Source organism: Python bivittatus, unplaced genomic scaffold, assembly GCF_059951505.1.
Source record: "Python bivittatus isolate LINGU-HERP-01145 unplaced genomic scaffold, Pbiv_v1 ctg000590_np1212, whole genome shotgun sequence".
Classification (NCBI taxonomy): Eukaryota; Metazoa; Chordata; class Lepidosauria; order Squamata; family Pythonidae; genus Python; species Python bivittatus.
In genome coordinates this window covers 13,634,101-13,653,042 of record NW_028277086.1, presented here as the reverse complement: position 1 = coordinate 13,653,042, position 18,942 = coordinate 13,634,101, and the positions used below count along the sequence as shown (strand labels likewise).

At 41.6% G+C, this 18,942-nt stretch overlaps 1 protein-coding gene across 3 annotated transcripts in view; it reads left to right on the top strand.

Annotated features, from left to right (window-relative positions):
• Positions 1-18,942, top strand: part of DEPTOR (DEP domain containing MTOR interacting protein) — a 75,957-nt gene that overhangs the window by 32,264 nt on the left and 24,751 nt on the right. For all 3 annotated transcript variants that reach the window (XM_088149009.1, XM_088149012.1, XM_088149010.1), the window contains exons 5-6: positions 6,210-6,388; positions 18,065-18,250. In XM_088149009.1, the coding sequence (XP_088005135.1) occupies positions 6,210-6,388; positions 18,065-18,250 (365 nt within the window). The remainder of the gene's footprint in view (positions 1-6,209; positions 6,389-18,064; positions 18,251-18,942) is intronic.

The window sequence follows — 18,942 nt, the reverse complement described above, 5'->3', positions numbered from 1 at the left end:
AAGGGTTCAGGCAATCATGGAAGGTCTTGACAAACACAGTGGACTTTAATACATTATAATAGTTAACTGATAAGGTATTTGTAATCTGTCTCATTCATAACCTGCATCTTCATGAGCAACCTGTCTTCCCCCCCTTTCCTCCACCCCAATTTACTTCAGTCTAGCCACTCTATGTACCTGATGAAGTGAGCTGTAGCTTCTGCCTTTTGATAAAATTTGTTGGAAAAGGTCCTACCAGATTCCTGATTTTCTGAGAAAGAAGATCCACCTTATGGAATAAACTTAAATCTATACATCTCCTTCTTTGACAAGTAAAGTTTCCTGAAGGGAAGAACAAATAAACCTCTGAAGGAATATATGAAATTCCTGAAAATATGCTTTGGGTATATCTAGCAGAATACCACATATAATATTAATTTTCCCTGGCAGGACATTCACTTTTAATCTTTCCAGCCCAATAGAATGTTGGAAAGAATTTATGGAAAGGGGCTCAGGACTCAGGTCCATCTGTCAGCAGGCTAACTCTCCGAAAACAGAACAGAGTGAGACCACATTTGGTGAGGGGGGAGAAGCAAAAGAAAGCTTGGGTTCAAAAGTGGGTTGGATCTCTATGGAGGCTGCAGAGGGGGAAAAAATCCCAGAATGCCTGGGAAAGGCAGTCAGGATGCCGCTGACTGCTCTGGTCAAAGCCCAGCTGGACACAAGACCCACAGTGGAACATAGACAGCCCCCTCTGTGCTTCCCAGTGCACAAGTATACACAAGCACACCTCATATGCAACACATGGGGAAAACAGACACAAGACGCACACACACACACACACACACACACACACACACACAGAGGTAGATGCAATTTCATTACACAGATGCTTCCCATGGCCACTGTTGCTAAAGGGGTTGGAAAGAAATTTAGAAGCCATGCTCTGCAGCCTTTCCCAAGCTTGTAAATGTGTTAATTTTACTCCAAATGTTCCATTTAAGTGAGGCCCATCTATTAAAATCTGTCTTTGTTTCTAATAGCTACAGTATTTGGTTTCCAGTGTCACTGCAGTTGCTATTATTACTTACCTTCTATATCTGATTCGAGCCAGTTTGGTGTAGTGGTGAAGGCATCAGGCTAGAAACCAGGGGACCATGAGTTCTAGTTCTGCCTTCAGCATGAAGCCAGCTGGGTGACCTTGGGGCAGTCACTGTCTCTCAGCCCTCGGAAGGAGGTAATGGCAAACCACTTCTGAAATCCAGCCAAGAAAACTGCAGGGACTTGTCCAGGCAGTTGCCAGGAGTCAACACTGACTCAAAGGCGCACACACAGAGAGAGATCTGATTCAGCATTTATAGAATTCCATTACTGCTTTCTTCTTCAGTTCTGAAGAAATGAAATTTATTAGTTTTGATCCCATCAGAAGGCTCTAAGTTACATGGAGTGTTTGTCTTTCAGAAAAAGCAAAACATTTCAGCTGTTTGTATTTCTCTCTCTGCTTAGGCAATAGGACTAATGATGTCCCATTTTAATAAATGTTGCTAATTAATTGGGTATCAGATCAGACAACCTACACCCAAAAACCATGATCTCAACAGTCTCTGTAGCAAATTGTTGTTTGTCTGGTTTATTTAATTTAAAAAGCATATAAAATAAGAACAAATTACAGGAAACCAGAAGGAAGGAACTGAGCTTTTTCTCCAACAACCACAGAATCAATTAATTTCTCCATACCAAAATACCTCCTTGGACCAGGAAGCAAATTTATAGTGATGCCAATGGATGAGAAGGCTTAGTGAATCACCTATTGGAAATTGCTCCTATTTGGCACCTTTTCTTCCTCTCACAATTCCAGTTCCACAACACCATCAAAATTACAGGCGTATCCTACTAGTAATTTTAATTTTAATTTTAATTAGGAGACTGATTTGCCTGCTGGGCTTCTATTGAACAACAGGTCCTCTGGTTGCATTGTATTTGGTAGTTCCTGGTACCATGGCACACCCCAATAGCAACAGATGGCGGTGGTGGTGATGGTAATGATGATGACAATTGCCCTTGTGTTGATATCCTTGAATTTATTCCTCTGTGAATAAAAGATAGGTGTGGACAAGGTTGATTTTGACAAGTGTGTGTGCGTGAATGTATTTCCCCTGGAAATATCACTCTAGCTCAGTGTTCCTCAACCTTAGCAACTTTATGATGTGTGGACTTCAACTCCCAGAATTCCCCAGCCAGCAAGAGCCATAATATTTTGGCTCTTCCAAGGATTAAGGAGTTAGTAACTGTACTCATATGCAGATATGAAGTTGTAGAAAGCTTTTTTTTTTATATGAGGCATGTGATTAAAAGGATCACTTAACTAATGCAAGGTACTAATTAGCTCTTATCAGACAAGAGGTTTCCAGTGATTGATGAATTCTTCTAGCAATGTGGCATAAGATTAATTCCTCCTATGATCCCAAGAAGAGGGATGATTGAGGATAGTTATGATAAGAGTTCTGCTTGCCCTTCACTAATTGAGAAGGAGAATGAGGGTCACTGTGAAGTTCATGTGGACCAGCAGTAGACTGCCTTTGGCCCTCAAATCCAAGAGACCCTTCTGATAAAAATTCCGTGGCATGGTTCCTGCCATTTTGAACTGGAAAATGCATAAAACTGCAATGTAAATCCTGCAGTAGTATTTTTTTTTAAAGAAAACAATTCCCCACATTTTTTCCAATCCCCCCCCCCCCACACACATACAATGTCCAATTCCAAGAAAAAAGCAGAAAATCCCGACTCCTCAAAAAAATACTAAACTTAACTCCCAGGTGTTTTGAATACACCTGGCCAAAAGAAATCTTCCTCAGCTTGATAATCTTCCATTCCTAGAATTCGTAGGAATAGCAATGTTACACTTCTATGTTGCCTCCTCCTCTGAATATGGTTGGGCTTTCATGTAAAAAAGTTGTGTATAAAATACCACATACTCACCATTTGAAACTCAATCAATCAAACCCCAAAACCTTCATTTTGCTCAACGTATCCTCAGTCAACAGATTCAAAGAAAAATCCTGTTGAGATAGTCTTCTTTTTGCCAAGGAATCCTCCCCAGTGCATCATACAGACCAAATAAGAAAAAAATGCAAGAAGAAATTACATTTATTTTTATTGGAAAAAATTATGGGATTTGATCCTAAAAACAACAATTTCTGAGCTTCAGTTTCTAGAAACATCTAAGCCCGTTTTTGATATAATATCTCCTGGACTAGATATAAGCCAATATCCTGCTGTTTCCACTCAAAGGGGCATGAAGCTAGCAACATTATATTGCAAGCACTGATATGAGTACCTTTTCAGTTTTACATTTTCTTATTGAGAACATTTGGTTCTTGTCTGGCATGAAAGTGTAATCAAAATCCTGGAGGTTCCTTTTTCTTAATGCAAGATACTGCCTCTTATATACATATAAGCAGATAAAGGGTGGATGCTGTATTCAAGTATGTGATCGTTACTATGTGCAGCTAAAACTTGTTACTACTCAGGAGGTTTATCGTTTTATTCTAGTTTCATCCCAGAAGAAGGCAATGTCAAAGCCCTTCTGTATTTTTACCAAGAAACCAACACGAATCTGTGTCTGTACTTGGATTCCTGTGTGATCTGCTTATATTAATAATACATGGAGATTTAGTTCAATACAGTACTGAAATCTATCTTCTGGCATTCCATGTCAAAGAACAATTAACACAAATTTCTCACTTAGTGTCTGCAGAACCAGAGTTTCTAATTCTTATGCAACAGCTGTTTTGCAAACCATTTTGATGATCTCTGGCATGGGCAGGATGGGGGTTGTGCATCCTTCCTTGCCCTACTTGACCTCTTGGTGGCTTTCGATATCTCCCACCATGGTATCCTACTGGATCAACTCAGAGGATTGGGGGTGGGTGGCTCAGTGTTGTGCTGGTTTGCCTCCTTTCTTCAGGGTTGATTCCGGTCGGTGGTGATTGGGGAGGAGAGGTCTCACCCTCATCCCCTACTATGTGGAGTGCCACAGGATTTGGTGTTCTCCCCTCTCCTATTCAACATCTACATGAGGCTGTTGGGTGAGCTGATCCGTCACCAAGGGGTGGGGTATCATTAGTACACTGATGATACCCAACTATACATCTCTGCCTGTGGTGAATTAAGCAATGCCATGAACATCTTATCCTGGTGCCTGGAGGGTGTAAGGGTCTGGATGGGGAATAACAGGCTTCAGCTGAACCATGGCAAGACTGAGTGGCTGTGGGTTTTGGGGCCTACTGGTTTTAGGACTATGCCTTCCTTGGTGGATGGAATTGCACTTCCTCAGACAGACCCAGTGCACAATCTGAGGGTTCTCCTAGACTCACAACTCCTGCTTGAAGAGCAGGTGGCAGTTGTGGCTAAGAGGGCCTTTGCACAGCTTTGGGTTGTGTGCCAGTTGCACCCGTTCCTGGATCTGGAAGCTCTGCTCACAGTCATCATACCCTAGTCACCTTCAGTTTGGACTATTATAATGCGCTTTACATGGGGCTGCCCTAGAAGAGTATCCAGAAGCTTCAGCTGGTATAAAATACTGTGGCGTGGGCAGTTATGTGTACTCCTAAGACAGCATATGTTACACCTCTGCTCCGCAAGCTGCATTGGTTGCCACTTTGCTTCTGGGTCCAATTCAAGGTGCTGGTTTTAACCTTTAAAGCCCTTCATGGCATGGGACTGGGCTATCTGAGGGACTGCCTCTCCCAGATTATATCAGCCTGCCCCATTAGATCCAGCAGAGATAGCATGCTGCGGGGACTTACATCTGGTAGATCCCAGGCAGCAGGCCTTCTCTGCTGTGGTGCCTGTCTTATGGAACATTCTCCCCCCCCAAAAAAATTAGGTTAGCTCCATCCCTCTTGATGTTCTGGAAGTTCCTCACCAGGCCTGGGAGTCCCAGGGAACCAGAGATATGTCCTGATGACTCCACTATTGAGGTGGATATATTCATTCTCTCTCTGCCAGGGGTTTCTGTATTTTTAATTAACTTCTATTTTTTAATGTTGACTTTTTATACTTTTTTAAAAGTTTGTTTTTATGTATATATTGTTTTTTATTTGATTGTTGTACGCTGCCCAGAGTCATGAAGAGATGGGCAGCTATATAAATCTGATAAATAAATAAATAATTTTTAGATTTGGTTTGGCTTTGGATTTTAGGCTATGGGCTTTTGGCATCTGGTTTGATTAATCGCTTTTGGAGAAGAAGGACATAAAAACAAAGGTTATCTCCACAAAGTTACCTGTACCAAGTGAATGATCTGGGATGAAATTCTTCCATTTTTAAAAAAATTAAGTGGAAATTAAGTCTGTCAAATAATTTTGATGATTTGATGACTTTACTTCCTCCTTAGTATAGTTGTTGATGGAAATGTTGGCTGAAACATTATTGTATCCTGACCTGGCATAGTTATAAGAACAATTGTTCCATTTCTGGCAGTTTGTTCATTATGCAAGTGCATTAGGCGCTTCTGTTAACTATACAGTACTACAAAAGGAATGTGAAAAATGGATAAGTGGGAGGATTATGATGGTACCAAGGCTAATAACTTCCATTAAAGGTGAAGAAGAAATTAAAGAGGAACAGCATGGGTACTGAGACCCCATCTAAACTCCACATTACATTCAAGCTTCAACTAATTAAAAAATCTGTATCGACTGTCCTCAACTTGATATTTTCCAGATGTATTTGGATTGCAAGTTCCAGGCCTTCCAGCCAGAATGGCTAAATTCTAATACTGACTGGAATTTTTAGGAGCTGCAATTTCCATACATTTGGAAGATACCAGTTTGGGGAGTGCTAATGGATTGGTTGAACTATAACCTGGCCCACAGGCTACCAACTGATTTCCTATGAAAAACAGAGGCATAATTGTAGTTTTATTTATGGTATTAATGTATCTCAACATTTCTCCTTTAGCCTTCTGAGTTTGATTTGCATAAGAGAGTTGAGCAGATGACATTTGCTTCAATCATGCGTAAAATCAGCTTGATAAGCTGTGGGCTAAATATGGGATCATCTGCTTTATTAATGATCTTAGATCAAAGCAATTGCTTGGGTCATTCATGAATGAATGAATAAATGAATGAATGAATGAATTGGAAACTTGAGAATGTATTTGTGCAACATTATGTACTTATGTGTGCATTGACCCCTTCCCTTTGCACTCCCCACTTTCATTACAGGCTTATGAATACTGAAAATGTTATTTTACAAGCCAGAGAAGAAGAAGGAGCAAAATATGAACGTACTTTCATGGCATCTCAACTGATTGACTGGTTGATCCAGGAAGGAGAGGCCGCCACAAGAGCTGAGGCTGAACAACTTGGCCGTAGACTGCTGGAGCATGGAATTATACAACACGGTGAGAAATGTATTCTCAGTTACATAATTCTACCAAGATGTCAAAGGTCTCCATAAAGGGAGTAGAGAAATGGTAGGAGAGGCATCCTGCTTAAACCAAGGATGGGGAACCATTTTTAAGCTCAAAATGGCATTCTGACTAAAAATGGGAGCATCCATTTTTCTGTGTTTGGATGTCATTCTGATTAATGTCCTTAGGGTACTTTATCCAGCCAACTGTAGCTTGCCAGATGTGAATCGCAAATGGTCAGGTGTGATTCATCACTCTCCCTTTTTTGCAGTTCCAACTGGACTACGTTGGGATAGAATTCCCATGGACTGCTACAGTATACAGCTAACAATTTGTTTGCATTCATCTGGAATGGTCACCACTTGTGCAGGCTTCATATCAATCAATAAACCATTTTGATCACAGTCTTGTCTGTGGTCGCCATTCCTTTTAGCTGAGAGGCCTATATCTTTTCTTCTTTTCTGCCATTCTCAGGGAGGTTTTGGTGATGTTCATAGTAATCGTTTCTACCTTGGCCAAAGCTGTCATTCCTAGTTCAGTACAGACTTTCAAGTAGTCCAACAAAAATGCTGTCTAAAACTATGGCCAATTCAAACCAATGGAGCAGTGTTTTTGCCATCCCTGTCTTAAGTATAATTCATTCTTAAGGCTCCTGTCTCTGTTTCACTTGCTGGCAGACCAGGAGCATATCAGTTCTGCTAATGACAAGAGGCAGTTTGGGAAGTAAGAACCGTTATGTTTCCAGAGCCAAGAGAAGAGCTATGGATATTGTCCCTACAGCAAATTAATACTTGGAAATGTGGAGTCATAACTGAGATTTTGCTTTGGCAGATATGTGCCCTAGGTCCATGTGGATTCCTATAGCTTTGCAAAGAATTATGGGAAGCCCAATGTGCTTAAAGGACATTGCTTTGAGAAAGACAGTGTTTATTTATTTATTACTTACTCAGAACTTGATATGGAAATGCAGTGATTTCTGCCAGCTTGTCTCCTTGTTGCACAAGACTGTGATTTATAGGATGCCAGCTGCAAAGTAGACAGTATAATAGGAATGTGAATTTCCTTGGCCTTGGAATAACAAGAATAGGGAGGGGTGATAAAAGGGAAAAGGTGGCCCAAGCTTAAAATGGATATGATGAACTTTTCTTTTTCAGAGCACCACAGTTGGAATAGCGAACAATAATCAGCTTAGTTCCCATCCTACATGTTTCATGCAGGCAAGCTCCTTTTAAATAAGACCAAATAAAATGGTTCATGGGTGACTTAAAAAAAAAAAAAACTGCTGCTCCAAGGATTGTCAAGAAGAGAAATTAGGTTTTTAAAACATCCCATCATTAGCCTGTCACTATAGGAATACAGCAAGATTACAAACTGAGTTGGAATCATAGGTCCATTAGGAGGTCAGCATGATCAGCATAGCAAAGGACAGTGGCCCTCCAGAACTTCAGATAACAGTTTTTTCCAACACCACCTAGACACTGAACTTGGGGGATTTTTTTTTTTTTTTTACATGCAAGGCATGTTTTCTACCATTTTTATAATCATTATTCAAGTTCCTTCAGAAACTTCCAGGGTGGGTGTTCCTTCTTCTAGTTGAACCATTGCTAAAAACCTCCCATCATATCTCGAAATCAGAATGTGCAGTCCCAAAAATCCACAAATCAAAGGTCAAATAACTTCTGGACTGGGAGGGAACATCAGCAGGGCCTTTATATGTGAAGGCATTTGTTCGTTCATTTGATGAACTGCTGCTACAGCAGTCTACATGGACGTGTGGTGGACATCATTAAAACATTAAAGAGTATGAAAAAGCCAGCACACTGCAACAGGACTGCAATCCCAAACGGCCAATCCATTGGCTGGTGTGGGTCTTCCGGGCTGTGTGGCCGTGGTCTTGAAATTTTGTTTCCTAACGTTTCGCCAGCACCTGTGACCAGCATCTTCAGAGTGCAGGAGCACAGACAGGAGCAGTTCTCTCTGTGCCCAGGGTGATGTGACCCTTTTGTGGGTATTTATAGAGATCTGAGGGGGGGGGGAAGGGGGGGATTGGGTGTGTGTGGGTGGGGTTGGGTTACTGAGTGGCTGCTTGTTTTGGTGTCAGCATCTGTGTGTATCTTCCTGGGGATTAGGCAGGGTTTTTTCTTCTATTGAATTGTTGGCCAATCCATTGTCTTCCAAAATCTCCAGAGGAGTTCAGTTTTTAGCAGCTTCTGGAAAGCCATCAGGATGATTGTTAACCTAGCTACAGGGGGCAAGCTGTTCCTTAAGATAGAGGCCATAACTAAGAACGCTCTGTAAACGCCTGAACTTTTATTCTCTAGGAAATGAGGGACCCCTAACAGATTTTAAAAGGGAACATCCACTGGATAGGTCAATTCCACGTGGAGGAAGCAGTTCTGAAGGCACTGTACTTAGAAGCCAAACCCAAGAGGGCTTTATAACTTTGAATTGCATGTAGAAACCTACTGTAACCATTGCAGGTTTACAGCAGAGGTGTTCTATAACTATATTGATTCGCATTTCCCAGAAATGTGTTGTGCTTTGATATGGAGAACAATATATTAAAATGGAGGATACCAAATAGCAGTGGTTCATTCATAAGGGGCCAAGAAATCACTGGATGATAATGGGAATTCCTTCCAAATTAAAATACAGTGGAACCTCGGTTTACGAACTTAATTCGTTCCGTGACTCTGGTCGCACCCCGAATTGGTGGCAACCCGAAGGAAATTTCCCCATAAGGTTCAATGTAATTACCGTTAATCCGTTCTGGCATGGAGGACAGGGAGCCGGCTATTGCTTGGAGGGAGAGTCCCCCTCCCTACGACCACGTGTCAGGGGCAGAAAATGGCCGCGGACCACGTGTCAGGGGCGTAAAAATGGCCACGGAACACGTGTCAGGGGCAGAAAAATGGCCGCGGACCACGTGTCAGGGGCGGGAAAATGGCCACGGAGCATGTGTCGGGCGGAAAAATGGCCGCGGACCACGTGTCAGGGGTGGAAAATGGCCGCGGACCACGTGTCAGGGGCGGAAAAATGGCCACGGATCGTGTCACGGGAGGGAAAATGGCCGCATATCCTGTTTGTACCCCGAGGCAGAGTTCGCAAACCAAGATAAATTTTTGCGGCCGGAGGTGGTCATAACCCGAAAAGTTCGTTAACAGAGGTGTTCATAACCCGAGGTACCACTGTAGTTCTTTTCAGTAGGTCCTCTTTGTTGATATTCCTGCTGACCTGAACTTACATGATGTATGACATGAACAAGCTTCAACCCTCTCCTCAATCTGGAAAACTATGAAGTGTTGTCCGTGAAGTTGCCTGTTCTTAGATGAGTCGTAATTGCTGATAATCACAAATTTTGATTAGCTACCAACAAAGGCCCTCGATCATGCAACTCTGCAGTCTATACCCCCAGAGATTGGAAGTATGATGAAGGAAAGGATAATGAATGATAAGGTTAGATTCCCAAGTCTAAGATATCCTTATAAAAGTCCAATTTTCTAGTTTAATGTCCACAAAAAGTTAGAATGATTAAGGTATACAAACTGGCTAACACTTAATGCATTGGAGGTAGGCAACCATTTGGTGACAGAACAAGTTTGGAGTTTGGAAAGTGTGCAGGTAAACATACACAATATGGCTGCCACAGAAACTTGCCTATTTGCAAACATGGACGCCCACAAAACACCCACTTGCTACAAGTATGCTAGCTTTTTCCTACTCCCCAGCTGGTGTTGCTCCAAAAAATGTGATCCTTTGTGAGTAATGTTTTGCTTTGCCACCTACCAGCTTCCTATGACTATCTATCTATCTATCTATCTATCTATCTATCTATCTATCTATCTATCTATCTATCTATCTATCTATCTATCTATCTATCTATCTTTTTTAAAGTGGGACAGGGAACCTGGTGGATAACAAGGGAGGTATCTGGGGGCACATGGGGGCCCACAGGCACTTTTTTACTTTGGACATAAAGTCCTCCAGAATTCCCAGCCAGAGTAATGACTGGGATTCTGGGAATTATAATCCCAATACATTTGGCAGCTACCACACTGGTGATAATTGGCCTAGGGATTAAGTTGTTTATAGTATTTTGCCACTACGAGATTTGGCTTAAAGGAAAGTCTGGGGGAGGAGGGGAAAGCTGTAGATTTCACTGTAGTTTCATTAGAATTAAAAACAGTATTGGTTATATTTACTGACCTGGAACGATTATGGGTTTAGTTGAAGCCAACGAGCAAACCATCCATATTTGCCACATCTGTATGCTTAACATAGCTAGAAAGTTAGAAAGCTATCCCCCCCTTCCCTACCCCATAAGCATCCTGGTCCTCAATTGCAGGCTTAATTGGAAACAACCACTTCCTGTCTTAACTGTTGATTGCATTCTTCTCTGAGTCTACTCCATTTGGAAGAACATAGCATGCAACCTTTGGCATGTTTTCTCTCCTCTCCACAGGCTAAACCCATCTCTAGAGGTTGTATGTCAGTCCACTTTCAATTAACGCTAATTGACATTTCTTCTGAAGCCTGGCAAAACCAAATAAGACTTTTGTCTCAGTATAGAATAAAATACCTTTGTGCCTCATTGGTATTTTTATAGAGCGCTGTCACAGTGTGTGTAATAATAGAGACATTTACTGCTGAATAAACATGAAAAATAATAAAATGAATGTTCCTTGCTTAGATAACCTGAATGACATATGTACATTTATAGCAATGGTATCCCAGCTTTGAATAAGTTCTTATTTTAAAAATGGCTGAACAACAGTGCATACTTAGCATTTGGGTAACAGTTTTAAAAGATCAAAGTGCTTCCTGTGTACGTTCTTATCATTTTACTGGGACTTCGAAGATAGCCACTAAGATTACAGCATTCCATATTCAAAGGCAAAAGATGCTCTACAGGATGAAGTCATTCAAGTAAAGCACCTGTCCGCAACTCCTTAAAGCAGCTGTGTCCTTCCCCAGGATCATACAACCACTCACCACAGCTGTCCTGCAATCCAGAAAATATATATTTGGTTTAAGGAGTTGCGGACAGGTGCCGTGTGCATGTTCCATATGCTCTGAAGCACCTCCTTAAAATCAAATCCAAAGCACTGCATAGTCTACTAATCGAGTATACTCTGCTTGCTGAAGAGAGCTTCATGGGGCAAGACAAGCCAGCTTGGTGCCTTCCAAAGGTTTTGCATTACAATTCCCATCAGACCCATCTAACATGAATAGTTGCAGTGTTTGTTGTCCAAAACATCTGGAAGGCATCAGGCTGCATATGCCTGTACAAGATGCTGGTTCTGGCTAGAGAGTTCAGTCTATATAAGGATAGCATTAATCATAAGAGAGCTAGGCTAGGAATCTTATTATTTTATTTTCTTAAGTGGAAAGTTATTGACTCACGGAGAGTCAATTCTATCTCCATTCTATCTCTGCCCCCTTTGAATCAAGTGATTCTGCTTTCATTGAGTAAATGTTGATTTATATTCTATCAGTTCTAAAGGCAAACTGTTATTTAGCTTCAAGGCCTTTTGGCAAAGTTCAAGTGTGTATTTAGCTCCAAAGTGGTTAAAGCAAACAAAAGCTAGAACTTTTTCCAGATTATGAGAGGTCTTGGCACATATCAGAAGCCTACTGGTGCACCTATGAACTGTGTACCAATTTTCCTTTCCAGTTGCATCTGTTTAAGGTATATCAGCTGCAATTATGGAGTTTTCTCCAATTTTAGAGACAAAACCAGCAGAACAGAGTTACAAAAGTCTTGGTGCTTTTGTGTAGTTTGTGGAGCTTGACTTTTGTTATTTCCCTTTCCTTGATTTCCTGTTGTTTGTGGTTGGAATCATGGAGGAATCAGCCAGGCCTATCTGAACAGCCCTATCTTAAACCTAAATATACCTCAACTGGGGTTCTACTTAGTAGACCCTTGACTTTTCCAGGTGAGGATGGAAAAGGCCCTTGTCTGAAATCCTTGAGTGCATGCTTTTAAAACCTTGGATTTTTAAATTTCAGCATTCTTACAGAAGAACCATGAACCAAACATTGGTTTTTGGTTCTTGGTTTCAACCTTTAAAGCCCTTTAAAGTCCTGTATGGCATGGGGTCAGGTTACCTGAGGGACCACCTCTTCCCTATTACATCTACCCATCCCATCAGGTCTGGCAGGAGAGGCATGCCGCAGGTCCCGTCCATGAAAGAGTTCCATCTGACAGGACCTAGGAGGCAAGCCTTTTCTGCCATGGCACCTGCCCTCTGGAACATCATCTCTCCCAGGATGAATTAGCCCCAACCCTTATGGCAGTGTTGTCCAAACTTGGCCACTTTAAGATGAGTGGACTTCAACTCCCAGAATTCTGGGAGTTGAAGTCCACTCATCTTAAAGTGGCCAAGTTTGGACAACACTGCCTTATGGCCTTCCGTAAGGCTCTCAAAATGTGTTTTTTTCAGCAAGCTAGGGGAGTCTGCATGCTGGCTATACAGTATGCAAACATCTTCCCTCTCGTCTTTTTTTACCCATGTTTATTGTTTTAAGGAGTTTGGAAAATGTTTTAATTCTTGGTTTTATTGTATACCGCCCAGAGTCACTTCGCATGAGATGGGCGGCCATATAAAAATGACAGAATAAATAAATAAACATCCGAAAGATGAGAAATAGCTGCATAACTGGATTAGGTAGGACAACCTAATGATGAGGACTGAAAAGGAAGATTTCTAGTACCTGGTTCTGGACAAAGGGCTGGAGATCAGTATCAGAATATCTGTCCTGCTCCAAGTTCGGCCTCCAGCATGTCCCATTAGAAAAGAATCCTGCCCAGGGCCACTCACTTTAAAAGAAGATTGGATAACTTCATGGATGATCAAGCTATCAGTAGCTACCTGCCTCTGGAATCACAAGAAGCATGCCTTGAATAGTAGCTACTAGCTACTAGTAGTATTTCTTGAATGTAGCTGCTTTGAATGCCTTGAATGCATAGGGAACAATGATGGACAAAGGTTATTATCCACCTGTCTGTGCTTGTCAACCTCTGGAATGCATTTAGTTGACCACCCTGCGGCCCACAGATGGTGATAGACCAGATGGGTCATTGGTCTAATCCAGTCTTCTTATGACTGCCTTGTTATAAGGGATGTGCCTAAGAGTTTCCTTGGTTTGATGTTAGAGTATCATGAAGTTGGCTAAAGTGTTGGCTATCTAAAGACCTGCTGAATGTGATGGATGTGGGAGTAATATGAGGGGAATGATACTGTCCTCCATCCTGCAGTGATGGTCAGAGAAGTCAGGAGGAAGTAACTCAGGTTTGCATTGTTCTTTATGGAACCCCTTGAGAGCCACCCAGATGTTCAGGCTAATTACACTTCCATGCACAGAGTATTTGGATGGCTGAGCCAGCCAGGGGCAGAAGTCACATTCTGTTCTCACTATTAGGCTGCTCGTAAGAACAGCTTTTTACTCATCAGACTGCATGACAGCCATTTGTTCATATGTGCAGAAGTGAAAGAGAACTGATGGTGTTCTTAGTCCTTATCTACATAAAGCCATTCTTGGAAATGCTAAAGCTGATGACATGTTAGAAGAGGGAAAAGTCATATTGGGAACTGGCTTTGATAGAGAAATAGAATTAGATAAACACCAAGAGCAGAAAATTTGGATTTTTTTTTTTAACATTGGTGTAAATATTCTGAGTTGATGCCACTATTAAAGAACATTTGTAGAAGCCAGCTAAGGTATGAAGATGTGCATATGTGTGTTATGTATGCATGTATTTCAAAATAATGGGGAAAACACTCTAACTTATCTGATATTTTTGTTCTGCAGTATTTCTACCTATGGGGAGGAAAATTGGAAACAATATTCCCCTGCTGCTAGGTTGAGCAGGGCAGTATTTGCACATTGAAGATAAGAGGAGGGATCAAATATACATTTTTATGCAGTCAACAGGCTAGCCATCTGAACTAAATATCAGCAGAAGTGCATTGTTCTTCCAGGATTTTATCGGGGGGGGGGGCGGGGCGGGGAAATAATGCTTCTAAATCTGGCCTTCCAATGCACTTATAGAAGATTCCAGATGAACCAAACGGCCAACATATGAGAAGATACAGACTGAACAACTTTTATTAGGGTGATTTTCTGGACTCTACTTTGAATAAAATGTTGGGAGCGCCTCCAAAAGTGAGTGAAGGAAAATAAATGTGACTTCATTCAGATATCTGGCCTGTGAGATAGGCCAAGTTTGAGAATAACGTAGCTGTAACTATTTGTTATGTTTGGAAGCAGAGGAATGAGAAGGAAGGTAGTTGTGCTTCTAGAAAAGAAAAACTATCTTCTCTGAAACTAAGAGGGAAGAAGCTGTTTGATAGCAAGAAAGGCAGCTGATTGCCTGCAGTGAATAGCAGATGGCAAGGATTTCAACAGGACAGCAGCTTAAGGGAACCTCAAGTTCAAGTCCCCATGTCTTCATGGATACTTCCAGGTAGTTCTCAGAACCGGTTGGTCATCTTCTGCAGGATTTTCAGATAGTCTCCTAATCAGTCCCACTTTGCTTTTTTTGAGATCAGCCAAAGTCAATAAAGTGCAGCCCTGAAGGATCAAATGCTCCTCCCTGCTCACAAGCAAAAATAGCCAGAACCACAATTGGGTGGTATTTCAGATACCATCCAGTTTAGCCACCTGGGTTATTCGTACAAAACCCAGGAATAGCCGCAGTTCCTAGTTTGAGGTCTGCCTGATTGCAAACCTTGGATTTGCTGCCGCATTACCTGTAATGTTACCTGTATCTGGCCCCCAAGAGTTGAAAGTGTAGGAATCTGAGCATTGACATGGTGTACCCACCACCCACCAATGGAACTGGATCGGATCTGCTGTGGCTCAGAAAATGTAGCTCCATAGCAGCAAAAACCATACCAGATTTCCAAAGCTGCATTTGCTGAGGCTACCTACAGGAAACAATGAAAAAGCAAGCCATGCATATAAGAGGAAAAGGAGTTGTGGAATTTTAAATAGCTGTGATTCTTTTTGCTGCCATCCTTGGGTGAACGGTTAATCGGTTAATCGTATAAATGCATTTTCTGTCAAGGGACATGGGGAGAGAGAAACATTTGACTACTATAACTGGTTTGCTGATGGAAAGTGACTTTAGGTCCATCCAGCTCCGTACCACCATCTCTGGCAGATGCTATCCAGCGAAAGATAGGACTTTCCCATAATTTATTTCCCGATTATTTTAACTGGTGATGCTAGGGACCCAGGCTATTTAGCATGGAAAACAGCCACTCCTTCTGGCAAAGCTGACTCTCTCTCTCTCCCCCTTCTGCCTTTCCAGTGATTATCACATCTTTTCAAAACAATGAGATCAATTGCTCTTGATCTTGGGAGGTTCATTTGCATCCATGGCTGTGATTAGAATTACAAAGGCTGGAGAGGAATTGCTATGTAATGCAGCATCCTCTTTCACTAGAATTTAAAAAACAAAACTATTCAGCTTCCTTGTATGCCTTGTGGAAGGACTTGGGAAGCACCACTAAGGTGATGAGCCAACATATATGGCAGCAAAATAAAATAACTCTTAGGTGTAGTGATGCTGGCTCTTCAAAAGTTCTGTATTAATGCTAGCTACATGCAGAAGCACATTGCAAGGAAATACAGCAGAACGCAACCTTGTATTTAGATATTCGGGCAGCTAGAAATTCAGGCATAGAGCTATTACTATATTCCTTGTATGAACATATGGCACTTAGCAGTTCCTAGTACACACACAGTGTCCTGTAGATATATTTCAATTTCTCTGTAGCTATTTCTCAGGGCATAATTGGTACTAGGGTTTGTTGTTAATATCAGAGAATATTATACAGTTGTTTCTGTATTAGGAAAAATATTTGTTATTGGCTTCAAGCATCTGGAAACTGCAGTTGGTACGAAATGGGCAGCCCTGGCAATGATGGGCATATCCTGAAATACTTGGGTGACTCCACTGCTTTGGGAGGTGCATTGATTACTGGGTGGCTTCTGGGCACAGTACAAGGTGCTGGTTGTTACCCTAAAGGGCTCTGGATTTGATTATCTGAGGGACCACCTTCTTTCCTCATCCAATAGATCAAATAGGGTTAACTTCAGATGCTGTCCCCCATGGGATTGGCCTTGGAAACAGGCAATCTCAGTGCCCCCTTTCTTTAGAACTCCTCCCCAGGTATAAAGGAATTTAGAACTGACCTTAGGTTTAGGGAAAAAATGAACAAGCCGTTAAGGGAAGAAGGAATGAACATGCCATTAAGGAGGACTTGCAGAAAAAATTACCTAGTCCTAAGAAAGAAGATCTGACATAGTGAGAATCAGCCTCATTCTTCTTAGGCTTCAGGAAGGCTTTGAAGACCTCCCTGTGTCCTCTTGCACAGGAAGAGGGTGTTCTTTGACTAGAAGGTGGGGTTGCTGGTACATGGCATTTGTACTTGTTAATGCTTATTTTTTTATTTTTATGCTTCTATGTAAATGGGGTTACTTGGGGTATATTATAAGTTTACATTGTTAGCCATCTAGAGCCTGTGGGAATGGGGGACATGCAAGCAGAGAGAATGAATGAATGAATGAATGAATGAATGAATGAATGAATGAATGAATGAATGAATCTGTCTGTCTGTCTGTCTGTCTGTCTGTCTACAAATGAGTATTTTCTGGCCTAGTGCACTTTCCCAAAAGTTTTCACATCAGGTTGACTATGAACCAGAAAAGTAATTCCACCATTAAATGTGAAGAATAAAAAAAACACAACTAGATGAGAAAATGCAAGTACAAAAGATGAAAATCTAACCTGATTTCCCAGACATGGCACACATCTATTCTAGTTCTGGTCATGAAGACCTACAGTACATCCAAGGTATGAACTGGCATTTGCAGGCAGCCAAAGTTGGGCGCACCCTGTAGAATGGGGACTCAAAACAGAGCAGTTGAGCATTTAAGCATGAGCACAACCTATTTGTCACATTTCCAGATATGATTGGGAAGTCTTAATTTTTTAATTTCTTGGTGACTTTTACTGTTTCAACTAGAACAAGGAGATTTTTGCTGGGTTTTAAACTGAAAGTATATTTGGTAGGGTGAAACGTCATTATATAATGAAAAGAAAATCAGCTGTGGGGGAACATAGTCTCTTGCTTCAACCAGCCTATAGAAATGGAGAGCATCTAACAGTTGTGAGAGATGTAAGCAAGTGCTGGGAAGTTACTGTACAGTAATACCTCGGTTCACGAACGCTTCTGTTCACGAACAATTCGGTTCGCGAACAGCAGCATTCGCAAAATTTTGCTTCCGTTTGCGAACTCTGCATTGGATGACGAACACGACCCACGGCCATCTTCCCTGCTCTGACACGTGGTCGTGGCTTCCTCTAGGTGAGATTGCCTGTACTTTGTTTCATATTTTTGTGGTTAAAAAAAAAATACATATGGTTCAGATCGGCTTAACCTTATCTGTGTCCAGTTCAGCACTAAAGAGCATGGCAAATATTAAGCTGTATCACTGATTTCCCAAAAGAACCATACACTTACAATTCCTGCTAGAATTACTTTTGTTAACTTGGGTGAACAGTGTCATCTTGTCATCCCAAAGCATACTGATTCCCTCCTAGTTTTGCCACTCCTCTAAAATGAAGGCTTTCCTTGTCTTCCTTGCTGCCTCTAGTGTCCAACAAACACCATTTTATGGATAGTAACCTGCTCTATCAGTTCCGAATGAACTTCCGCCGCAGGAGGAGGCTGATGGAACTGCTTGCCGAGAAGTCCCGCTTGATGCCCGAAAGTCACGATAGTCCCTTTTGTCTACGAAAGCAAAATCATGACCATAAAAAACATGCCACTTTCCTCTCAGGTAAGCGTTTGATTAGAGCTGAAGATTACCGCTCTGTCCCTGACTCTCAGGTTATATGGAACTATGCATAGGAACTGTTGCAATAATCAGATTGTACAGCGTGTTTTACCAGCTTGTTTCTGGATACAGCTCAGAAGGTGTGTAATTATTTTTGAAGTGCTCCATGGTTAGGATACCATATATGAAAGCTGGAAGGACCAATGTCAGAAACAGAGAACCAGGGACCAAGCAGGTCTATCACAGTAACAGTGCCCAGGTGTCCACCACTGAGAAATGACCACCTTGCGGTCCATCATGATACACCAGTGGGAAAAAGACATGTAAGGTTTGAACCTGGGCACATGTATTTATGGCTTCAGGCTCATAGCTGGCAGTTGTGCTATAATTACTATACCTCTTTTCTAGTATCTATAATAATAATAAGTTATCAAAGAGCTACATTCTTGAATCTCTGCCTACTGAACTTCATGTTTGAGGTCTGGGTGAAGACTCACACCCCTTCCTTCCATATTTTCTACTTGTTTTCTAAGTTCTGAAGTACCAAGAGAAGTGAATAAGTGTAGCTCAGGGTTGAGCTGTGGAGTCCTTGGGGTTCTTTGAGCTTGTCTGTTTTCTTGCAAACGTTTCATTACCTAGCTAGGTAACATCTTCAGTGCACTGAAGTATGGGCACCGGGTAACGAAACATTTGCA